The sequence below is a fragment of the Mauremys reevesii genome, linkage group 19, assembly GCF_016161935.1.
Source record: "Mauremys reevesii isolate NIE-2019 linkage group 19, ASM1616193v1, whole genome shotgun sequence".
Taxonomy (NCBI): domain Eukaryota; kingdom Metazoa; phylum Chordata; order Testudines; family Geoemydidae; genus Mauremys; species Mauremys reevesii.
The window spans coordinates 10,642,281-10,660,987 of NC_052641.1; the positions used below are offsets into that span (position 1 = coordinate 10,642,281).

At 50.4% G+C, this 18,707-nt stretch overlaps 1 protein-coding gene across 7 annotated transcripts in view; it reads right to left on the reverse strand.

Annotated features, from left to right (window-relative positions):
- Positions 1 to 18,707, reverse strand: part of ASTN2 (astrotactin 2) — a 622,345-nt gene that overhangs the window by 406,699 nt on the left and 196,939 nt on the right. For all 7 annotated transcript variants that reach the window (XM_039506369.1, XM_039506367.1, XM_039506370.1 and 4 more), the window contains one exon: positions 10,488 to 10,595. In XM_039506369.1, coding sequence (XP_039362303.1) covers positions 10,488 to 10,595 — 108 coding nt within the window. The remainder of the gene's footprint in view (positions 1 to 10,487; positions 10,596 to 18,707) is intronic.

The following is an 18,707-nucleotide window of genomic DNA, read 5'->3' on the forward strand; positions in this document are numbered from 1 at the left end:
TGTCCCAGAGGAAAAAACATTACCATTCTCTATGAAATGTTCCATGTGCAGTCACTGCCCAAAGAAGAATCTTTCTGGAAAGAGGGAGGTTCAGGGAACAAAATATAGAACCAGACAAAGTGTTGGAGGTAGAGTGACCAGATAGAAAATGTGAAAAATCTGGACTGGGGCTAGGGGATAATAGGTGCCTGTGTAAGAAAAAACCCCGAATATCAGGACTGTCCCTATAAAATCAGGGCATCTGGTCATCCTAGTTGGAGACAATGTTAGAACATGGCACAAACTCTCTGGGCCCAACTACACCACACCACGGGGCTATGACTTCTTATAACTAGGTCCTCCAACATAGTCTCTCAGCGGTAGCATGTGAGCATCACACAGCCAGGGAGTTTATCCTCAACACGCCCCTGTGAGGTAGGGAGGATGTATCCCCACGTTACAGGTGTAGAGTGAGAGTAACTTGCCCAAGAAGTCACACAGGGAGTTTGGGGCAAAGGTAGGAACTGAACCCAGGTCTCCTGAATCTCACGGCAGTGGTTTAACCACACAGCTGTCCTTCCTCTCCTGGCTTCTTTTGTACCTGTGGCCAAGCGGCTAGCGCACTGGACTGGGAATCAGAAGACCTGGGTTCTATTCCCAGTTATGTCACTGGCTTGCTGGATGAATGTGGGCAAGCCGTGTTTCCTCTCTGTGCCTCTACATAATGGGGAGAGTGATACTGGCCTCCTTGATAAAGTGCTTTGAAATGTACAGATGAAAAGTGCTCTAAGAACTAGCTACTATTACAGTGTAGGTGGGCACAAGTCACCCTACTTTTCCTTTTGTTCTAGCAAGGAGACCAACGATCTGACACCATCATGTCATGGATGCACAGACCAACAGAGCTAATGCCCTCCTCTTTGCATCCAGCACCAACAACGTGTTTACATTTTACTGCCTGTGACACAAGAGGCTTGTTGCCATGCGGAGGACGACAGCGGAGCGATTAGTGAAATTTGTTACCCACATGCTCCAAACAAAATTAAATTAAAAGAGCTGCTTTGCTGTCAAGATAAGGGCCAACCCAGGGAGATAATTTTTCACTCTCAAACACTCAATTACTCAGTGAGGCTGTATCAGATTCAATAAAAAAAAAAAGAAGCAAAGCACAGCCTCGAGGAACAGATGTAAAAGCTGTTATCTCTGTCGCAGTCCAGGGGACGTTAAAGAGGCTGGGGCTGCAGGTGCGGCGTGGCAGGACTAATTGCAGTGGGTGGGTGGGCGAGCAGTGCCTCCCCTCCGAGTTCATTGCCACTCGGTTAATGATGGTCTTCCCACAATGGCTCCATGATTGCTTGTTCAGACATTCTGCAACCACATCGACAAACACGGACAGGCCAGGGGCTGCACGAGGATGGGCTTGCCTAGTGTACAGCTATACGAGGATAGTGCTACGGTAATCATTAATAAACTGGCAAACCTTTCTAGTACAGCTGTTGCTTACACCAGCAAAAAAAGGGATGTTGCTGCTCTAGCTTATACTGGTTTGGTGAAGGAAATAATCGACACAAGCCAAAGGACTTAACTACGTATACACTAGGGTTTGTGACATTGTTGAAATGTTATTTAAAAATGTCACACCCCTCACTGCCATTGCTATACTGGCAAGAGTCTAGGGGTGGCCAAGCCACACACAAGCTGCTCATTTGCGGAACAGTAGGGAGAGAGAGGAGAAAAGGGGGAGGAAGATCTCAGGGCACGTCCGCGCTACAAAGTTTTGTCACCGCAAGTTATGTCGGCACACAGCCACCGTGGATAATACATTGCTTGTGCGCAGGCACAGCATCAGAGACTATCAGGGTTAGAAGGGACCACAGCAGGTCATCTAGGCCAACCCCCTGCTCAAAGCAGGACCAGTCCCCATACGTGGCCCCTTGCGTCACCAGACGACTGTGAAGGTCGACATAAGAAACGCTTCATCTACACTTGCACCGCATCAACCATTGTTTTACAACAACCGGGGAGGTGGTTTTACTATATCAGCATAATAGGGCACTGACATCGGTGGGAGACAAATTCCAGTGTAGACACATACATAACTAGATTGTGATATAGACCCAGGCCAGTTGGGAAGAGCAGAGTAGTAGAAGGGAGATATACTGGCCACTGGATAAGCAGTTTTCTGTTCTCTGAGTGACCAGAGCAGGGGCTGCTCCAGGCTAATGAGAACACCTGACTCCAATTAACCCGCTAAGAGTCAGGTGAGGCTGTTAAGCACCTGACTCTAATTAAGGCCCCTCTGATGCTATAAAAAGATTCACTCCAGTCAGGCCAGAGGGAACCAGGGAGCCAGAGGAGAGGAAGTGCATGTGAGGAACTGGGAGCAAGAGGCGTGCAAGAAGCTGAGAGTGAGTAGGCACTGCTGGAGGACTGAGAAGTACAAGCGTTATCAGACATCAGGAGGAAGGTCCGGTGGTGAGGACAAAGAAGGTGTTGGGAGGAGGCCATGGAGAAGTAGCCCAGGGAGTTGTAACTGTCGCACAGCTGTACCAGGAGGCACTCTAGACAGCTGCAGTCGACAGGGCCCTGGGCTGGAACCCAGAGTAGAGGGCAGGCCCGGGTTCCTCCCAACTCCTGATCAAACACAGGAGGAATTGATCTGGTCTGTGGCTTCTACCAGAGGGGAAGGTCTCTGGGCTGTTTCCCAACCCACAGGGTGAATCTGTGAGGCGAGCAAATCTGCCAATAAGTGCAGGACCCACCAAGGTAGAGGAGGAACTTTGTCACAATTGACACAAAGCAGCTTATGTCGACCTAACTTTGTAATGAAGACCAGGCCTCAGATGGGATAGTATCAATGGGATTTGGGACTTTCCATCCATTAAGAGAAGACACATTTTGCCTTGTCGATACTGGAAGGTTAGAGAAGTTAGAGATTCCCTGGTTGCCTTCTGCAGTGTATTCTCGTGTTCTGTTTAGCAATGGGGCCTCCATGGGAGAAACCATCTAATCGGCCCTGTCTGTCTGCACAGTTTGGAAAGCACTTTGTGTTCCTTCAATATGAAAAGGGTTACACAGCAGCCTCATGCTGGGATGGGGTGAGGGCAGGGAAGCTTCAAGAGATGCCAGAGCAGTTGCCTCAAACTTTATTTATTGCTTACCTAACAACAAAAGGATCAGAAGAAAAATACTCAGCCGTAAGGAAATTAACAATGTGGGGTGTCTTTCTGGGGAAATCCCACACGTGTATGTTGGAGCCTTCCCTCCCTATCAGAGGCAGCAGTGTGTTCCCCTTGCTCTGGGGCTTATGGAGAGTCACCGATGGAGCCCATGGTAAAGTCCTGCCTTTTACATTACATGTTAGATTGATTCTGAACCAATGCTCAGCGGAGAGACTAGAACCCTCTGCCCCCGTGCTCTGCTCACAAAGGTCTGCTCACTCAGGACTCTTCCTACTGCAGAGCCCTAGTTTCTGGTCACTTGCAGGCCTGAGGCGGCATGGAAAAGAACCGGGATGAAGACCGGAGATGTCCTGAAATGTGCTGATAGCTACCCCCTCAATCTCTCCTACTGTGAAAATTAAACTACATCAAAGCAATGAAGAAACCCATCTTCAGTGATTAGGGATGCAGATCTGACATCCTGTTTGCTGTGAAGACTGTAGGGTGGTGTGCATGTCTGTGATGCATCCTTGAACTAGGAGCTTCGGAATCACCACACTGGATTAGAGCCAAGGAGCATCTAACCCAGTAGCCTGTTTCCAACTGTGGCCAGTGCCAGCTGCTTCAGAAGCAGGAACCCTGCAGTAGGCAGCTCCAGGATCACCTGTCCCCAGGGAATGTAGTCAGAAAGTTGGCCAATGCTTGTGAGTAACTTCAGGAGACGTGGCAGTCAAACGGTAAGAGTTCAGCGCAGTGGCACAGATGGGGAGGGCGGGAGGAGAAATCGTTCACTGTGTTGAGGGTGGGGGATGTACCCTGCTGAGCGTAGCTGAAAAGCATGAGCACTGGCGAGACTGATTATTCCCTCTTGCTAGTGTAAGCAACGAAAAACGACATGTTTGGTTTATCGCCTTTTGTCTCCCATTTGATTCTTGACAGGCATCTCCCGGAGTTTGAAGTCTGCCGCTGTCAGGGAGGCAAGCTGCGCTGGCTGGTGAAACAGGTGCAGACCCAGAGAGACAATTTAAAACCACTGCATTCTCCAGCAGCGTCTCTGCCTCAAAGAGAGACGTCTGAGACATGGCGACGTGATTCCCTTCCAGTGCTGCCTGTTTACTTAGCCCTTATGTTTCCTTATGTTTCAGCTGTGAGGGAAGGAAAATGCTACCTAAATTTCATTCTGCATTTCCTTTCACTCCCCGTGAAATAATAAGTGTCTGGTTTGCCTCCGGAGACAGGAGAGGATCAAAGGGAAGCTTCCTCGTATGTAACAGATTCCGAATACCTAATTTTCCCTTATAAAGGGCCTTGTTTTAAACACCAAATACAGAAGCAGATCAAAGCCTGGCTTCTCGCGCCTCTAACAGCTCTCGGAAGGCTCTGCCAGCCAAAGACACACACACAGAGGCTGCTGCAAATCTGAGGCAGATAATTGGACTCTGCTAATTTATCTGAAACATCGCTGTGCGCTACGGAAACAACTGGGCATCTGGTACACACGGACCCCTCCCCGCCCCCAAAAAGAGAACAGGCTGCAGGCTAAGCCCACTCCCCTGCCTCTCTCTATCTGCACCTCCCTCGTCCACAGGCCCTCAATGCAAGGAGGTTCCAGATCCACCCTCAGACTTTATCTCAGGCAGGCAGGATGCGGAACTTATCACCGGACAACAAGAGCCCAAATCCCCAAGCTCTTAATTAGGCCATAACGGGAAGACTGCGCTGTCTTATGAGGCAACAACATGCCTCCTGGGAGGCCAAATGACGACTAGGACGCGTGTGTCATCCTGACAAGGGAGCCAGATTATTGTGGAGATGACGCTGCCTGGCCTAGAGCAACGCGATCAAACAAGGAGCAATTTTTCTCTGCCCCTTAACAGGCTGGAGGAGAAGAGATTCAGAGTTGAAGGAAGCTGCCAGAGTTCTGCTCCTTTGGGGTGGGGACGAATAGGAGCCGGCCTAGACAGTTTATTCACTGCAGGGCCTGTTCGGAGTGTCTCCTCAAAGTATATATGGCTGCTTAAATATCATTTGCATCCTATCAGAGAGGCAAGTTATTCAGATCACAGGGACAATCTTCTTCCCCGCTTCTGGGGCCACCAGACCAGTCATCAAGCTGCCATTATTGCAATACTACTACTACTACTTTGGACTGGCATTCAGTGTCAGAGATGATTTAAAATTAACCCTCTGTGAGCAGCCGGTGGAGAGAACAGCTCCAGACACAGCTGGGCGGGAGACTGAGGCAGCCCTCTTGAGAGTGAGGAGGATTAGGATTCCAGCAGCATGGCGGAAAGTTGTTCTTTAAAAGAGGACTGGACTGACCGTGTCCCACCCTGCGAGAGGGAAAAGAGGAGCGTGATAACTACACGGAGTCTGACATCTCCTACGGTGGGCAGCTGCAGAGCTGGATTAGCATCTCGACAACACTGACAGTTCCCTTTATATGAATTTAGTGCTGGCAAAAGGTGCGTTGTTTGACAGCCCTGGAGACAGGAACCTTCTACGCACCTACACAACAGGTACAGAGAGTGGGAGCTCCCCCACAGTGCCCTGCCAGCCCCTACTTGACGGGAATGAGCAATGAAGTTAGCTCGCCTGCTCCTTGGCATCTCCCACGGAGGCTGCCAAGGGGAGCACCGGGACTTGCGGTGGCGGGTTCTGATGGTGCAAATGCATTTGGAAGGGTTTATTAAAACGCCCATCACTGGAGCATTCTAATGCAGTATTAAAACACACACGCAACTGGGGGAAGGAAGACAGCCCGTTCCCTGCCCTAGCCCAGGGCTAATCAGAACGTCTCATTTTGAGCACCATGCTAGTCCTCCGCCTTGCTCCAGGCTAACAACGGGCTGTTTGTGTGTGGATGCCAGCAGGTTTTCCGCTGTCCGGTTCTCTGAGGACCTTTGCCTTGCAACGTGGCCGGAGGATGGCAAGCGAGGGGGTCTCACTCCTTGGGGAGGCTGATACAGGGCTTAGGCACCATAACAAGCAGGCTCTGCTGCCTGCTTCATTGAGTCCGTATGTGGCTTCCAACATAGGCGCCGACTTCCCCTCTTTCCCGTGGGTGCTCGACCCGCCCCTCTGCTCCCGGCCCCACCCCCACTCCACCCCTTCCACGAGGCCCCGCCCCTGTCACGCCTCTTCCCACACCTTCCCCACCCCCATTCCAACCCTTTCCCCCACCCCGCCCCACCCCCGCCCCCTCCCTGCCAATATTCTAACTCCTTCCCCAAATCCCCACTCTGGCCCCGCCTCCTCCCCGCCTCCTCCCCTGAGCGCGCCATGTTCCCGCTCCTCCCCACCTTCCCGGAGCCTGCTAACGCTGCCCAACAGCTGTTTGGTGGCAGCCGGGTGGGAAATGCTGGGAGGTAGGTGGAGGAGCGGGGGGACACGGCGCGCTCAGGGGGAGGAGGAGGAGGAGGTGGGGTAGGGGGAGAGGGGAGCTTGGCTGCTAATTTTTCCCCGTGGAGCACCCATGGGGTCGGCGCCTATGGCTTCCAATAAGCATGGCAGACCGGGCGATCATAGCTGCCGCCAAGGGTTCCTGTAAAAGAGGAGGTCTGAGATAACACCAAGGGCTTTGCAGATCAGTGAATGGGACCGGATAAGGCATGGAGCACCACTAGTGAAAGCAGTAGTAGAATGGCTTTGAGGTGCAGTGGTGTGGTTAGGAGATGGACAGTGCATCGTGTAGCAGTCTGACCTGCAGAGGATGAACACACAAACAGCCATGGCCAGGTCTTCATTGGAGAGGAAAAAATAGTCTTGTTGCCAGAAGAAGGTGGAAGACAGTGCTTCTAGTGACTGCTGTTTGATTCTCACGGTCAGCAACAAGCCCAGGATGACCAATAGGCTTGTGCATGTGCAACCAAGAGTGCATGTGCCCTCCAACACCGGCAAAGAGATGGTGCTAGCCAGCCACTCAAGGACCTCTCCTGATTAGCACTGAGCTTTAGCTCTTTCTGGATTCAAATCTCATGCCTTCATCCAGCCTCCAGTTTCCACCGTGGACTGGACTTAGCACAGACAGAAAGACAGACATTGGATGGGAACATTGCACCACTGACCGAGGTAAAATTCTCCTTTGTTTCCCCATGTTTCTTCTCATCATCTCCGAGGTGATTCCAAAGACACAGGAACATTAGTGCTCACCAGTGAAGGGATTCAGCACTATACGATGGGAAGATCTCCAACATGGTATGACCGGGATCACAGAATTCAGAGATGAGAGAGAGAAGACTCCCACTACATCAACCAGTCTGTATTCCAGGCCAACATAGACTGATTCTCTCTGTTATATTCTCAATACTTTGTCCATTCCAGTTTTAAACAATCAAGCAGGGAGGTTAGCCGTTCTCATGAGAGGCTATTCCACTGTCAGAGTCCTCACTGTTAGGAATATCCTCCCTCTCACCCACACAAAAACAACAACTATGGACAATTTATTTATGTCCCTTTGGCCTACCCTCTCGAACAATTCCTCCTGCATCCCTTGATGTGTGCAATCTGCAGCCACTTGAGACAATTATAATGTACAGCCACCTAACTAGCTGACTTGACCAAAGCACAAAGAAAATCCATGTGTGATCCTGCATTTACAGGATCATTTAGACATAAATGGAAGTTACCGGGCACGCTGTAACTAACAAATCACACACATCTGAAGACTTCCCACCACATCAACTCTGATAAGCACCACAGATGCTTCAGTAAATTGTACTCTGTCCTGCAAAAAGTGGTCTAAGGAGAGCAATTGCAGGGAAGATCTCTCTGATTGGACTTAATCCCATTGCACCTACAATGACACACAGCCACCGTGGAATAAATATTAGAACATCATTGTAACAATACACGGTATCGACTCTGCATCCTTCTCTATTAGAATTATGAGCCTGTCCAATTATGGATCTTTGTTGTATCTGTAATTATGATTTTTATGCTGTAATTTCCCACTAAGCTAGTGCTTTCTCCACACAAGGGAGCTAAGATGATAATGGAAAATTTCTTCCAAGATGCCATTAAAGGTAAAGTTTAGCCAAGCAACAGGGAAAGCAATGGAGCTTTTTATTCAGGGAGCATTTTTATTTAAAAACCAAACCAAACAAACAAAAAAACCTCTGGTTAACGGAGAAATAGCCAAGGTCATTTGTGCATCTAGCAAAACCAGATCTATGGTTCCATTGAAGCGACAGATGGGTTATTCCCATTAGATCATCTAGCTCAGTGTTTCTCAACCTTTTCAAGTTGGCGACCCCTTACTTGAGTTCAAAACATTTCGTAATCCTCCCCCTTTACATTTTTTACTCGTATTGTTATACTAGAGTATAACTGATAACCAGACAGAGAACACTTACTTTGAAGAGGAAGAGAGAGGAGGAGCAAGAATTTATTTGCTTTAGATTGTAATAAAATCTCCAATGATTCGTAACCCCCGGATTGCTTTTCGTGTTTCCCTACCCTCACCCCCAGAGGTAACAACCCACTGGTTGAGAAACAAACACTGAATCCCATGGGTGGGGGGGTTTAGAAGTGCCTAAATCACTTAGTCCCCTAAGTCCCATTTTTAAAAGTGATTCCTTGAAAACCAATGAGACGTGGGGTCTTGGTCACTTGTTGCTTTTGAAATATTTACCTTGTCTTCCAAACACTGCAGGATTGTACTCTACACGACCGTTTGAAGTGGGGGAACTCCTTTCACAGCAAAACCTGAGGCACCCAAATTCACTAGCCCCTTTTCCAAAACTGAGGCCTTTATCTTTAACGTGGCTAAGGCATTGTTGCCACGGGGAGCCTTTACTGACTTTCCACGCTTAAAAGCGCAAGTGTAATTCCAGTGAGAATTTTTGTAACATTAGCTTTCCTTTTCTTCTAAAAGAATGAAGATACAAGAACACACCTGAACGCAATCCTATTCCACATAAATAAATGCAATGTGTGCATTTGTTCTAATGTGAAATCACTGGGACAACCGTAGGTGTGGAGGTAATTTCACATTGAAATAAACATGTTATGCGCATTTATCTGAATGCCTAATCGTGGAAATAAATGGAGCTGTATTTATTTTGGTGGGCTCTGGCATCTATCTGGAATGCTGCACTCTGACTCTGCTTGGCTTAACAAGGAAAAATTCAGGACTCGGAGCCACCGGTGCAATCTTAAAATCACTTTCCAACTTGGTTATTTCTTAATGGTGGTTTTCAGACTTAGCAACAAAAGTCACATATTTCCCCTATTGAGGACTAAACACACACTAGATCAGAGGTTTAGAAACAAAGTGATCCCTGGCATTATTTGAATGGGGGGAAATGTAGGAAGTAATTTTAAACCATAGAAGAGACTTTTTCTCTCTGTTAACTCACAACATGACTTATGAGATTAAGTCCCTGCCTCAACCTCAATTTCGTGTTTGTTTTTTAATTGCTTTTGTGCTGAGAACAAGCATGGAAAATAGGAAATTTGCTGAGAAACTTTAAGTGACAGACATTGACCCTTACATATCCTCAGGAAACGCCACCACATTGGTGGCTGGACCAATAGCACGGTTGCACCAACACAAATCCCTAGTGTAGACACTTTGAGCACCACTGTCGTTGATAGTAAGCTTCCCCAGTACAAGCCGTGGCTTATCACAATTGTGTGTGTTGACGTTGTAGGTTTGAATTGGTGCAGTGACATGAGTGGCTGGCTGCCAATGGCTGAAATGTCTAGTGTCTATAAGGCCTTAAAACAGGATGTCCATGATACTGTTAGCAAGGCTGTAATGAAAACCCATTGTAGTTACAATTTAATGCACTGGAAATGGTACTTAGCTGGAGACTCGCGAAGGGCTGTGCTTCTCTCCCCTCCCCCCTTCCTTAATTCAGATCTACAGCTGAGTGTTTCAGTGATGGATGGTTTTCCAATTAGTGGTATAGTGTTCAAAACCGGGGACAAGACCTGCTCCATCCATCCCACTCCACTTCCAGCTTGCTGGGGGTCTGGTGCATCAAGGGGAAAGAAGGGAAGGAAATACTGGGGTCATTGATCAGTGCTTCCTAAATCTTTAATGTGGCTGATATTGGAAACCAGGGAATAGCCACGAACAAGCAACTAAGCCAATTAATATAATCACTAGGAAACTGCTAATGTCTCCCACATGCTACTAGCTGGCAGGGATAGTCCCAAGCTGGGAAATCATTATGAATAGGGCTGATGTTAGCTATCGGGCATGAAGATTTGTACTTATGGACCGAGACTCAAAGTATTTCAGACCTCTTGAGCGAAGGGCGCAGCGAAAGGAGGTAAACTGGAGTGTTTGTTTCTTTTGCCTCTTACAGCTGCTGTGTCACTGAAGGGTCTTTTATTTACCTTTGCTCCGTCTCCGGCTTCTATACTGCTCGGTATAGAAGGTCAGCTGGGTTTCGTCATCTGCCTCTGAGCCAGAGTTTCCCTTGGCACGTCCAAACCCAATTCCACCTGCAAGGAAGTGAGGGAAAAAAAATCAGTGCTGCCGTCTCAAGTGCTCAGCCGCAAACCTTAGCTGTGAGCCCCCCAGCCAAGCTTAGGAAATCATTATCCAGCTTCCCCTTCTGCCATCTCTTTAACGCCCCCCTTCTCCAGTTAAAGACATGGGATCGTTAAAGTCCGGGCGTTATTATTTGTATTGCAGTAGAACTTAGGGGCACAGCCAGAGATCACGACCCCAGTGTGCGAGGCACCATACGAACACAGAACAAAAAATGGCCCCTCCCTTAACGAGCTGACTATCCACATGGCTGTGAGGACCTTGAGTTTAAGCTGCTCGCCTAAGGACCCATGCACAGTGAACCACATGGAGCGTCACATATCTGCCTCAGAGGCCTGCAGGCAGAGATGAGGGGTAATGTGGTCCAGAGTACAGGACAAAAAACAGAGTCAGGAGACCTGGGTTCCGTTCCCTGCTCTGCCACTGACTGGCTGTGTGACCTTGGTCAAGTTGCTTCCTCTCCCTTTGTTGGGTCTCAAACTTTTGTACTGGTGACCCCTTTCACACAGCAAATATCCGAGTGCGACCCCCCCCCTTATAAATTAAAAACACCTTTTTTATATATATTTAACACCATTATAAATGCTGGAGGTGAAGCGGGGTTTGGGGTGGAGGCTGACAGCTCGCGACCCCCCATGTAATAACCTCGTGACCCCCTGAGGGGTCCTGACCCCCAGTTTGAGACCCCCTGGTCTCGACCATAAGCTATCTCTGCTGTGGGCCGAGGAGCTGTGGTCTCAGCTGGAGCCTCTCGGCGCTACTGCAGTACAAACAGCAGGGCAGAAAAATGGAGCTGTGACTTGACCCTGCCCCCTTTGCTTTGATGTTCCTGAGGAACAAAAACAAACTGTGCAAAGATGAGCCTGCCCATGCCCAAAGGTTAACACGTTCGCTCGTCTGATCCATGCCCCCGGCTAGGGGCCCTCAGATGCAATCAGACTCACTTGACCAGGACGAGCCCCCCTCCTCCCTCCTCGTGATTTTAAACATTTAGGAGCAGCAGAAGTTAGAAAAATCAAGTTAGGAATAGACCTGGCACGAGTCTGCCAACCCTCATGGAAAATTAAAAGAAAAGAGGCCTCTGGGGGTTGACGGTGGCCCTCTGAACTGCCATTATCATATTTTACTGTTTTAAAACCCCTTTATTCTATGCAGAAGTACAATTTCCACACTTCTTGGCAAGGGTCCAGCAAATGAAAGTGCACCTTCTGCCCTGTAAAATTCTTAATCACCACGATGGGGGGAAGGTGGAGAGAGCTGGGGAAATGCACTGAACTGACGGCCCTGCAGACCGGTGTCTGTCGATCAGCACAGCACGTAGGCACAGGCAGGGGCAGAGCCAGCTTCACCCCCATAGTCCCACCAACGTGCCTCTGTCCTTGGTCACTTGGCCCATCCAGACCTTAGCCTCTGCTGAGACTGCCAATAACGGGGGCGAGGGGGGGAGGGCAAAATATTGTGATGGGAACACTCCCCAACTAGGAACTAAATCAACTCATCTCACACTGGAACCCAACAGCCTTCAGACAGGGACCAGTCCTAGTCTCCACCAGCCTAGGTTGCATTCAGACCACTGACGCGATGCAAAAGACCAGGAATCCCATCCAATCAATCCATTAAGCCATCTAGTCCCTCCAGCACAGGGTGCTGCGTCAAGTCCACCCGAGAACGGGCCCCGCTCCTGAAAGGGGAGATGACACAACCAGCCCTCCACTGGCAACGCCGCTGGCCGTTTGGAAGTGGAGCCCTGGACAATGCGGAAGTGGCACCTTGGGGCTTCCCGCACCTCTAAGAGTTGGCTGTATCAAGAAGGGAATATGACCTCTTATTCAGTCCTTCCCTGGTGCGGCAGGAATGGGTTTGAACACAGGTGCCCAGACAAACACAACCATCCATCCAGCCAGCTCCTCTCATCCTCAAAGTGCATGACATGAGATGCCAGTGTCACCACGTGGCTGAGGATTAGGGACCCTCCAGGGACTCAGCTTGCTGAGGGCACCTCCAAAATCCTGAAGGCAGCCTGCAGGCAGGAAAGGGCGGAGGGTATGCAAGTGGAGGGTGGCAAGCTCTCAAAAGCAGGTGGCCTGAACGCTGCGTATCGGCACTGGTCTCGAAAGCTCCAGACAAACCAGAGGACACCAGGAGCGATTAAGGGCTCTGCAATGATTCTCGCCACGGCGAACGGTGCCTGCTGCTTGGTGTTTTACTACCGAGTGTGTGATTTAGGGCACTAAAGTGCAGCCATTAATTACCTGGCGCTACGTGAATATTTCCACTAAGGTCCTAAAAGATAGCAAACGATCAGAACGTGTTAACACAACAGTAAAGGATTATCAGCATGCAGAAATGGCTATATAAACTGCTCGAGGCTTCCTACCACCTGAACTCATGGCAACAAGGCAGAGGGCTTTAAACAGTACCCTGCTACCAAGACAGTAGATCCTCAGAGCAGGCAGGCCGTATCGCCTTCCTGCCACGTCCTAATCACTGTTAGCACCGAGCATCTGATTTCCACACAGAGGATCAATGCCAGACTACAAGGGCATGCCGCCAGAGACTGCCACCGCAAACTACCAGGCTAGTCAATAGCCAGGGGAAGAGCCAGCATTTACCCTGGGGAAAGAGCAGGGCATTTTGAGATGAAAGCTGCTTGAGAGAGTGGGTGTGAAAAGTCTGCAAGGAAACCTGAATGCGTGTGGAGCTCATGAGGGTTCAGGTCCCATCCCATCAGAGGGTTTGCCCAGGGTCACAGAGAGCACCTTGGCCAATGCATGGGTCTGAGTGAGGGTTCTACCAGCTTCCCTGCTCCTTGTGGAGCTCAAAACGGGAGATTCTGCAGCTTCGATTCAGAGTCAGATTCAAAACTCAGGGCAGCGAGAACCCATACAGATGGGAATGGAAGCACACGTGAACCCTAGCTATCTGACCAACAGTCTTTCCGGCTACATCTACACCACAGTGCTTACGGCCGTGCAGCTGAGCTGCTGCAGTGCTTGCGGTGAGCATGCTCTATGCCGACAGGAGAGAGCTCTCTCGTCAATTTAATAACTCTTGCCTCCGCCAGAGGCGGCAGCTACATTGGCGGGAGAAACTCTCACCAACGTAGCGCTGTCTACACCAAAGCTTAGGTCGGTATAATTTACATCGCTCAGGGGTGTGGATTAGTCTGAAGTTATACTGAAGTAACCTGTAATGTACACAAGCTCTCCCACCTCTATTGCTTGGGACATTCTCTGTGTTGGGAAGATATTTTCAGGAGTCAATGCCATAGCAAAGCCCAAGCAATCCAAGGTTTTAGGGTTTGCAGGAAAGGAATACCAGTCCGGTCATTTTCCTTTTGCAACCACATCCCGGAAGGGGTTAACATGCTCTCCACGCTCTTCGCTGGGAAATGGACTGACCGGCAAGCTTCACAGCCAGCCGCCATCTCCGCCCCCATCAGCAGCTTTTCATATGTTTGCGGGTTGCGTTTCTGTGATGGATGGTGCTGACATGTTAAATTACTCAGGCTGGGTGTCTTCGGCGAGCCGGCGACAGCAATATTGCATTTTCTGATGACCTAAAACTGTGCAGGGTGTATAAATATGGGACTTGGGAGACCCACGTCAGGGTCCCCAGGCTGGAAAGGAAATGCCTCCCCCAACCCAGAAAGGGCAAATGTTAGCCAGCTGGCAACAGCTAGGCAAGAGAGAGAGATGGCCCTGTGAGTCCTTTTTGATCTGCCTAAAGCTTCAAGGATGGAATGGAAATTTACCCTCCCGGTAACTCAGCAGTTCTAGGTTTCCCATCACAACACACTCGCAGATGTAAGTCTGGGTGAAGTGAGTTGAAGTCTTAGCACAGCTGAAACTCCAGCTAAGCCTGACTTCACTCCAAGCCACCAGGGGAGAGGTTTGGGTTTTGTTTTGTTTTTAAATTGGCCCCAAAGTCTTGCTCTGAGTAGCTCAGGATTTGGGATCTCTTCCCTGTGTTGACCAACATGGCATTAGCAACACTGCATACCATACTGTCCCTGTTTTTCTTGCATACCCACAATCTTGCCAGCCTCTCTTCTTCCCCCACCCATCATCATCCTTTTTTGACAGGGAAAGGGGGCTGCCCCAGGCAGATGAGACAGATTCTTGCATATGAGCTGGATTTATCTGGAGCACAAGCAGCTGACAAAGTGAGAACAGGGAGCACCTGATTAAAGACAATACAGTTGCCCCTCGTCAGCGATTCCTTTATTTCTCCTAAACGGGGGGAAAAAACTGCAGAGTAATAGAAACGAGATTCTAATCACTGCAACCCATTACAAAGCAGAGTAAATCACTTGGAAAAAAGCGTCCGCTACGGCAGCAGCAACTCTGCAAAATTCTCCGTTGATAAGGTTCAGCCGGCAGTCGACAGCACATGTGATGACACAGGGAGCTACTGGGAATGGAGTCATCTTGGCTCATGGCTCCAAACACAAAGTGTCACAAGAAAATCCCCATTCATGATGTGAGTGCAACCATGGTTAGTGGAATATCAGGTACCCAGAATTCCCTCGGAGCTCAGCCTCCCCTGTTCGTCTCGGCAGAGAGCTTCACCATCTCTGTCCTCACCTTGCAGCCCATCAAAGCCTCACACTCCCACTTCCATGCTACCCTCTACAACTGGAACTCCCTCTCTCTGCACCCCAGAAGGCCTCCCCGCCCTCATCTTTTCTTCCAGGCCCTTCCTTCCATCCTGATTTTTCTGTGAAGCCCGTAACTTCCACAAATCCACGTCACCCCACAGCCGCAAAAATTCACACACACCCCCAAGAATTCAGGCTGAGGTTTTCAAAAGAGCCTAAGGGAGTTAGGCACCCAACCCCCTTTGAACTTTGACAGGAGTTGACCACTAATTCCTTGCAGCTTCTTTGGAAGTCCCAGCCTAAAGCTGCCTTGAGGCAGAGCCGCCCCCTGGATCCGGCAGGGCCCCAGTACTGCTTCTCTATTTAGGCTCTGCACTTCTCAGGGCCTAAGTTCCCTCTAAGCTGCACCGCTGCACAGCAGCCTATCAAGGGCAATGCAGGCGCTCGGGGATGTGGCGGGGAGGCATGAAGGTGCCGGCTTCTCCCGCGGCCCAAGCCCCGGACCTGCTGTGGCCTGGGAGAGGTGGGGAGAGATGCTCCCCCGCCTAGCTCCGGAGCTGCTGGGGCCAGGGAGAAGCACCCTTCCCCCTCAGCCAAGGTGTGGCTGTGGTGAGAGGGGGCTTGGGGAGTCCACTCTCCCCGCCGGGGCCCGGGGCAGCCTGCACACCAATCTCCTCATCCCCGGCCCAGCCCAGAGCCCGGACCCCCGGCCGGAGCCCTCACCCCTGTCCACCTCAACCCTCTGCCCCAGCCCTGAGCCTTGCACCCTCTGAACCCCTCATCCCCAGTCCAGAGCCCGTGCCCCAAGCCAGAGCCCTCACCCCCCGCACCCCAACCCTCTGCCCCAGCTCTGAGCCCCTCAGCCCCAGTCCAGAGTCCGCACCCCCAGCCAGAGCCCTCACCCCCCGCACCCCAACCCTCTGCCCCAGCTCTGAGCCCCTCAGCCCCAGTCCAGAGTCCGCACCCCCAGCCAGAGCCCTCACCCCTGCACCCCAACCCTCTGCCCCAGCTCTGAGCCCCTCAGCCCCAGTCCAGAGTCTGCACCCCCAGCCAGAGCCCTCACCCCCTGCACCACAACCCTCTGCCCCAGCTCTGAGCCCCCTACCACACTTTGAACCCCTTGCCCCCCCCATCACCTCCATATTGGTGCTCATAAAATTCATTCCGCACATGCATGGGAAAAATTAGAGGGAACATTGCTCAGGGCGGGAACCACATGTTCCCTTTTGCCTGACACAGCACCGGTTGGGACTTAGCTAATGGAGTGGCCTCACGTCCCACCTGTCTAGTAACTACATCGCAAGTTCCCCTTGGGGCCCTCATGTATCCCAGGGCTTGGGTGGTGGTTGAAAAGAAGAGGCCAGACTGTGCTTTAAATTTTTAAAATGTCTGTGGGGGAAGATGTGTTCTGGTTGGATGGTTTGTTTTTAAAATCTGCCTCCTTGGGGAAGAGCAGAGAGCAGCAAGCCACCCCCAACGCGCACATGCCACTGCCTCTTTCACAACACAGGCTCATCGCAATACTCTATCACCAGCTGTGCTCCCCCTTCAGGGGCTTTCTTGGCCAGGTGCTACCCAGGCCAATATTAAATTACTGTGAACGACATCGGCTGCAGTGGCCGGGGACTGGGAAAGACAGAGAGAAAAAGAACAAACTGACTCTGCCTTGGACTAGATCTCCCTGCAACCCAGGTGTTAACAGACTTTGCAGATGCCCACTGAGTTCAATAAACAATCCATTGATCATCTTTATTTAAAGTGTAAGGACCTAATCCAGCCCTGGCAGAAGCAGATGCATCGCCCTGGGGTACTTCCAGGGGAATCCCCCCACTTACAGAGGAGCTACATTCAATTTTACAACTTGGGTCACATTAATTATTAAACCAGGCCAATACGACAGCGTGGATTTGAGGGACAAGACAGAAGCAGGGTTGCAGAAGTCCCCCAGTTGCATGGAAACCTGGAAGCCGCCCTGCTGGAATCCTCATCAGGAGCCAGAAGTCTCAATAAAGGTGCTTTTATCTCTAATCCTGTTTGCAAATTTACAAGCTCATTACTTCACTCAAACGGATCTCAGCTCAGGGACAAGCAGGGCAGGGTTTCTTGCTGCTTTTGAATGAGATATTAATGTAGATGGTGAATGAGAGAGGGGTCTTGAGGAAAAAACAACATGTAGTCATATAATCAAATACTATTATAATGCAGATGCACAAGCAGGGTGAATTAGAGCTTCATTGGCAACCCCAGTTCTGGCATTTCCTAGCTGCTGAGTGTCTGACTTTGCAATCTTACCATTCTTTTTAACATAGTTTGCATGTGCAATTTGGTGGGTTAAAAAAAAGCAAACTGGAGGGAGGAGGGAAACCTAATTTCATCATGTGGCAACATACTGACACTCATACAGGTCATCAGATGGGTTGGTACGTTTAGATCCACCATTTGAGCTAATGAACTGCTAGCAGTAGAAGGTTGTCATCCTCTATGAGGACCAGCTCTAGAAGGGGATGAGACACACTTTGCCAGTGGGTTTCAGATATTTGCTGGCAGCTAACGAATGTGAGACTCAGGAATTGTGGGTTCCAATCCGCGTTGTGTTCTCCAGTTGTCACAGAACCCTCCATCCAATGGCCGTCACGCCTGACTCCTACTGACCCTCCCCTCCGGCCTGTCCCAGGCCTTTGTCTCCCTCTTGGCTCCTCGTCCCAGGCTCCTCACCTAGCTAATCTCATTCTATCCCACTCAGGCTCCTTGTCCAGGCTGTCTCCTCCCCCACACCCCGACATACCCATCCCTCCCCTATGGGGGCTCCTAATCTCTTTACCCCAGCCAGTTCCAATCTCTTCCTGCCCCCCTGCAGCAGCTCCCAGTTCCAGTTCAACCCCAGGCTCCTTGTCCCAGTCTATTCCCTCCAGGCTGTGCATTTGAGACAGCCTACTTCCTCCATGTTTCCTGGGTGCCGGCAGAGGGAACAATGAAAGCACAGGAGAGAGAGTCTCCCTGCTCTTTGTTCCCGTGCCCAGTGCCACAGCAGCTACTGCTGGGACCGTGCCGATCAGCCCCAGGAGCATAGCTCACACTCAGTCACTCTGTGGGCGTGGCACATGCACAGTCTGGCTGGCACACAGGAGCTGTGTGAGAGGATGGAGCATGCTCAGTGCAGACGGCGTCTTCAGAGAATTTGGCTGCCAAACTCTAACAAGTCTCTGCTGAGCAAGTGTGAACTGGGATTTTTCAAAGGTTCAGATCTTGGCCAAATGTGAGTGTTTATGTTTCCCCCATGGAAACAGCACAAGGCACATCCCTGGCCCAAAGGCCATTCCCCTGCCGAATATCAAGTCCCTGCTGCAAAGCAAGGGGGCACTAGCACTTCCCAGTCAAACGGCTGTAAGAATTTTTTTAACCCTGGGCAAAACAAATACATTTTCCCCTCGCCTCACTCTTGGAAGTGGCAGAGCCATTTCAG